General features: G+C 50.4%; 1 protein-coding gene across 2 annotated transcripts; it reads left to right on the top strand.

The window, feature by feature from the left end:
• Nucleotides 1–1,049: 1,049 nt before the first annotated feature.
• On the top strand, nt 1,050–5,542 carry BCDIN3D (BCDIN3 domain containing RNA methyltransferase). Of its 2 annotated transcripts, XR_008210960.1 has the most exons (3): nt 1,050–1,279; nt 4,256–5,320; nt 5,391–5,542. XR_008210960.1 is itself a non-coding variant. In XM_052702918.1 (2 exons), the coding sequence occupies exons 1-2, from the start codon at nt 1,088–1,090 to the stop codon at nt 4,868–4,870; spliced, it is 807 nt and encodes a 268-aa protein (XP_052558878.1). In that variant the 5' UTR covers nt 1,050–1,087; the 3' UTR covers nt 4,871–5,542. The 2 variants fall into 2 exon arrangements, 1 of the variants encoding a protein (XP_052558878.1); XM_052702918.1 differs by having other exon boundaries at nt 4,256–5,542.
• Nucleotides 5,543–6,018: the final 476 nt, after the last annotated feature.

The raw sequence follows: 6,018 nt of genomic DNA, 5'->3' as shown, positions 1-6,018 counted from the left end.
TCAACACCACCATGCCCCAAAACCCATGTCCCTAATTGCCACATTTTCATGTTTCTCGAGCACCTCTTCAGCCTGCTCTGGTGTGACAGGGCCTGGGAAGTGGTCTTTTAGGTAAAATCTCTACAAATTCCACTTTTCACTCAGTTGGATTTGGAAAGATTAGAATAGGATGGCTGTGGCTGTGCACGTAGCAGGAGTGTCATTTTCATTTGGACTAAAGGAGGATGGCGTTGTCCTCTTGTCCCTGCTTGTGGTCCTATCAGGGATGGGAGCAGAATAAACCCCCCATGATTCAGGAGGAAGCAGGCAGTGACCTGCTGCTCCATCTGAAGTGTCACACGTCCATGGGGTTGGATGGGATCCACCTGAGGACACTGAGGAAGCTGGCAGAGGTGGCTGCTGATCTGCTATCCACCATTTATCAGCAGTCCTGGTGAACTGGGGAGGTCCCATACAAACGCAGACTTGACAACGTGACGCCCATCTACAAGAAGGGTCAGAAGGAGGATTTGGGGAACTACAGAAGGAAGGTCATGGAGCAGATCATCTTGACTGCGATGAGATGTAGGGACAACTAGGGGATCAGGCTCAGGCAACATGGGTTTGCAAAAGGCATGTCATTCCTGATCAACCTGGTCTCCTTGTACGACCAGGCAACCGGCTGGTGGATGAGGGCAAGGCTATGAATATTGGCTGCCTAGACTTTAGTAAAGCTTCTTACTGTATCTCCTACAGGACATTCCGGAGGGGCTGCAGCACATGGCTTGTACAGGTGTACTCTTTTCTGTATAAAATCTGGTCACCATCCCTGGAGGTGCTCAGAAACCATGGAGAGGTGGCACATGGGGCCATGGTCTGTGGGTATGATAAGCCAGGCTGGGCTTGGTCTGGATGATCTGGGAAGTCTTTTCCAACCTTCATGATTCTACGATTCTATCTTTTTCTGTTACCCCCACTGCCACGCAGCAAACCTCCAACCCAATGAGACTCTGCGCATGCGCACATCTTCCTCCCGGAACCTTTCTCTCCCGGAACCTTTCTCCTCTCCCTCTGTTCCCGCCCGGCGCGCGCACAACCACAGGGCAAAATGGCGGCGCCCACGAACGAGGGGGGTCTCGCTTTTGAGCCCGGCGCCGCTCCTTATGGGAACTTCCCCAATTATTCCCGCTTCCATCCGCCCGAGGGCCGCCTCCGCCTCGTACCCGGAGGACTCCTGCGGCAGCTGTTCCCTTCGGACGCCCGCCCGCTGCTGGGGCTCGACGTGGGCTGCAATTCCGGGGTAAGGACACCTCGGGGCGGGGTGGGCCTGGTGGGGCCTCCTGAGGGAAGGAAGGAAAGGCGGGGGACGGACGGACGGACAAACAAACAAGCAGACGTGGGGGTTACGGAAGAGACTGATGGGAGAGGAGGGTCGGCAATGGAGAGATTGTTATAGGGCTATTGGGGGGGCAGTGGGAAAGATGTATAGGGAGATGGTGGTGTAGAGTATGGGGGGTGGAGAGGAAGACTGGGGGAGGCAGTGATCTGGGACACTATGGAGCCGAGGGATAAATTAGGGCTGAGAATTATCTGGGGTATTGGAGGGCAGACAGAAGGATTGGGTTAGAGATGGTGTTCCGTGATACAGAGAGCAGTCAGAAAGCTTGGGGGGAACAGTGGGAAGGATTGGGTGAGGGTGGCCTGGAGTACTGGGCGGCAGTAGGAAATAATAAGGGGAGACAGTGGTCTTGAGTATGGGGGTCTGGGAGAAAGACTGGGAGAAGAAGTGATCTGGGGCATTGGGGGGAAAGTGAAAAATTAGAGGGGAGGCTGTGGGCTGGGGTATTGGAGGGCAGTAGAAAAGACTGGGGGAGAGTGGTCTAGGATATGGGAGGCAATGGGGAAGTGTAAGGGGAGACAGTGATGTGGGATGTTTGAGGAGCAGGAGTGAGAGTGGGCTGGGGCATTGGAAGACAGTGGGAAAGATTGGTTTGGGGGTACTGGCGGGCAGTGGGAAACATCAATGGGAAGGCAGTGGTCTAGAATATGGGGGGAAGGGGAGAAAGACTTGGGGGGGCAGTGATCTGGAGCATTAGGGGATGGTGGGAGATTCACAGGAAGGCTTGGGGGGAACAGTGTGAAAGGTTAGGAGTGGCCTGGAGTCCGGGGGGTCAGTAGGAGAAAATAGAGGGGAGACAGAAGTCTTGAATATGGGGAGCAGGGGAAAAGATTAGGGGGAAGCAGAGATCTGGAGCATTAAGAGTCAGTGGGAAAAATTAGGGGTGAGAGTGGTCTGGGGTGCTGACTATTGGGGGACAGCGAAGAAATATTAAGATGGGTAATGGTCTGGGATAATGAGGAGATTGGTGTGGAGTGTTGGGGCAGTGGGGAAGATGAACAGGAAGGCAGTGTTCTGGGGTATAGGAGGACAGAGGGGAAGATTGGGAGTGTGGACTACAGCTTGGGGTAGCCGAGTGAAAAATTAGCAGGGAGACAGTTATCTGGGGCATTAGGAGTAGTGGAAAAGTTTAAGGGAGACAGTGCTCTCAGGTGCTGGGGGACAGTAGAGGAATTTGAGGGGTCTGGGAAAACAGTGACTCGTGGTAGTCCAGAAATGGAGAAGATTAGGGGAGGCAGGAACCTGGGGTAGAGTGGGACAGACTGGGGAAACTGGAGTAATCTGTGATTGGGGGTATGGAGGAAGGAATGGAGGAGGCATTGCTGTGGAATTCTGGGGAGGAATGGAGCAGACTGAGCAAACAGAGGGGTGTAGTGGCCTGGAGTGGTGGGGGCAGTGGAGGAGGCTGTGGGAACAGGTGGAGATGGTGGAGAATGAAACAGCCTGGGAGGGCTGGGGGGTGTGAGGCATCAACCTGGGGTGGGAGTCACAGACCACTGCAGTATGGGAAGCCACCTCCTCAAATCTCCTGTGAGAGAACGGTGAAGGTAAGGGTGGAGCTGCCCATGCCTAAATACTGAGGCTGAGAAGTGGTCTGGAGGCTGTGCTCAGTCTGTCCTCCTTCCCACCAAGTGCTGGACATGTAGAGCCCTGGGTTGCTGGGTGTCGTCAGCACCAAAAAGGCAGGGAACCGGCCAGATCTGAAACTGGAAACCATGATCTGGTGTGAGTTTAGCAGTAGCACCTCAGTTATTGCTCAGACAGGACTTCAAATCAACATCCTGCTCACACATTCTTGAAGATTTTTGCAACCAAACTGGTGAATCTCATGGAATTTCCCTTCTTCTGGGAGTCTGTTGTCTTTCTGTTCCTTGTACTGCTTTTATTCTCCTGGCTTTTCCTTGTCGTGCAGCTTTGCTATGTTGTAATTGAGAAGCACACTAGTGCAAGGCTTAATATAACTGGTTGTTTTTTTTTTTTCCAGATGAAAGTTTTATCTTTGCGTTAACTTAAAAATAATTATTCGGGGTGAAAAGTCATTCTGGCTGAGGATGTGAGTGCTGTTGTTTCTTTGGCTCCTTTCCCCAGCCTTAAAAGCCTGCACTGACAAAGGACGATTAAAATGCCTTAAAATGCCTTAAAAGCCTGCACTGACAAAGGACGATTCCAGGTCCCGTTTCAGCTGAACTTGTAGAATAGGTCAGGTAAAAGTGTTGTGTGGTTCTTTTGAAATGCAGGCTTGCACCACTAGAGGACACTGCCTGCCTGCTTGTGTGAGCTCAGTGCTGTTACAGTTTCCCTTGCTGTCATTCAGGATCTTCATCAGATCTCCTCTAATGAGAAACAAATTTGGTTGCTGCAGAGTGGCACACCTCTACAAAAGGAAATTCAAAGGAAGCTCAGCTCTCCTTAACTTTGTTATACTGCTGTGTGATGGTCAGGAAATATCTTTTCCTTTAGCAGAAGAGGAAGAAATGTGTTATTTCAAACATAAGCAGCCTAGGTCTTGCCAGGAAGTCCTGAGGTCACCTAGGGAAGCCAGTGAAGTCTTCACCTTGACGACGGTTGGGGACCTTCAGCGTGATTCTTGTTAGTAAAACCCATTCATCTTACTCAGGTTTTCTTCCTGCAAACACCACCTGAGGGGTGATGTGGGTTTAGTCCTGTTTCTGACTGCCTCTCTGGTAGTCAGGGCTGCTGCAGTGCTTTTCAGTTCATAAGGGAAGATGTCAGCGAGCTCGTTGTTCTGAACTGCATCGAGAGAAAGCTCTGTGGTGGCGTGTGGACCTTGCTGCTGAGAGTGGGATCCGTGTGCTCGGTGATGTGCTGAGGAAGCAGCGCGGGCCCTGTGAACTCCTGTTGTTTTCCTTTCTGCAGGAGCTGAGTGTGGCTCTGTACCGACATCTGCTCGGCCTTCAGGAGGGCAAAGGCAGCCCAGAGCAGCCTGCAGATGGGACGGATCTGCACCTTCTGTGCTGTGACATTGATCCGGTGCTCATTGAGAGGGCTCAGCAGAGCAGCCCCTTCCCTAACTCCATATCCTTTGCCAACTTGGACATCATGGACTCCAGCTCCAGAGAGCCTTTTCTCAGCTCCTACCTGAGACATTTTGGCCGTTCTACCTTTGACATCAGCTTTTGCATGTCTGTGACCATGTGGATCCACCTGAACCATGGGGACAGGGGCCTGGTGGAGTTCCTGGCCTTCCTGTCCTCTCAGTGCAGGTACTTGCTGATTGAACCCCAGCCCTGGAAGTGCTACAGAGCAGCTGCCCGCCGCCTGCGGAAGCTGGGCAGGAACGACTTCGATCACTTCCGATCTCTTGCCATCAGTGGGGATATGGCAGAGAGGATCACGCAGATCTTAACGAGGGACTGCACCATGGAGCTGGTCTGCTGCTTTGGGAGCACCAGCTGGGACAGAAGCCTCTTGCTTTTTAAATCAAATGGCTCGAATCACGAGGGCAGGGAGCCTTCAGAACAGCAGCAGTGACTGGCAAAGGGCCTCTTGTGCTCCTGAGCTTGTAGGCAAGCTACAGAGTCGCATACAGGAATTCCTACATCCCTGTCAGGGTCAGACCTTGACCTCCCTGGGGAGTTTGAGGCAACTAATGTCTTTGCTTGTTGTGTTTGGTTTTTTTCCTCTTCACATCTGTAAAATGTGGTGGCAGTTCTGGCCTATCTTGTGGGTTCTGAGGTTGCCGATCCTAGAAAGTGCTCTTGAAATCCAAGCTGCTGTTCATGTGATTTCTTACCAAGAATGTTCCTTGGAAGAAGGAAGAACATGCCTTTTTTTTTTTTTTCTTTTGCCCACACAGCTTTTCAAGGAAAGGCAAATCCATTTCTACTGACTCATGTGATGCAGTTCATTCTGCCTCTTGTTGTGTTTTCTAGATGGAAGGCTTAAGGAAAACACACAGCCTGCTTTACCAGCCATGAATGAGTAAGTTGGATCATTGCAGAATATGTCTGGTTGGTATCTTGGTCACACAGTGTCCTGTGCACCTTCACAGATGGGATTTGCCTGGTTTGGAGGCTCAGTGATGTGAACTTTCTTTGGACTGAAGGATTTCCTTGACAGAGCACGCATTCATTGAAGAGTGTAACGAAGTGGGAGCTCTTTGTAACAATATCCTTAAAATAAAATAAAAGTAATTTAATTTTATCAGTAAACATTTTGGTTTTTGTAGGTTTTTTTTTTTCTTTTCCTTTTAAATCTATTTTTTCAGGCAGTTTTCGTAGGCTCTGGTAGCTGAGTGAACATTTTCATTTATTCTTAGGTCTAAGTGCCACTTATGTAAGCCTGAAGCTTGAATGCTGTCTGTGAGTAAGGTTAAAATATCACAATGTCTGGGTCATTTCTTATTGTTCAGTAAGGTCTGGGAAGAAAGAAGGAAAAACAAGGGTAAAGTGTCTTAACTTTACTTTGCTTAATCTCCCTACTGGCTTTAGTTCATATGTGATTAGTGGGTTTGCTAGCTTTTACAGTCAGCAGGAGTCATGCTTGCAGGGTGTTCAAGCAGATGAACAGCTTGTATGAGTAAGCTGTGACACACTGCAATAGATAAGCGATGACTCCTCCAAAGCTCTGAGTTCTGCAGCTCCTTCACTGTGCAGTGAGGGAAGCCCAGGTGTGTGCCC

This window comes from Tympanuchus pallidicinctus, unplaced genomic scaffold (genome assembly GCF_026119805.1).
Source record: "Tympanuchus pallidicinctus isolate F22 unplaced genomic scaffold, pur_lepc_1.0 scaffold47, whole genome shotgun sequence".
NCBI classification, from domain to species: domain Eukaryota; kingdom Metazoa; phylum Chordata; class Aves; order Galliformes; family Phasianidae; genus Tympanuchus; species Tympanuchus pallidicinctus.
The sequence above is the reverse complement of the archived record's forward strand: the minus strand, read 5'-3'. Positions and strand labels throughout refer to the sequence as shown.

Bases quoted from the DNA above. Each gene is read 5' to 3' on its own strand.
- BCDIN3D (XM_052702918.1), top strand. From the start codon at position 1,088: ATGGCGGCGCCCACGAACGAGGGGGGTCTCGCTTTTGAGCCCGGCGCC. The intron at 1,280-4,255 runs GTAAGGACACCT...TCCTTTCTGCAG, and splicing joins ACGTGGGCTGCAATTCCGGG to GAGCTGAGTGTGGCTCTGTA.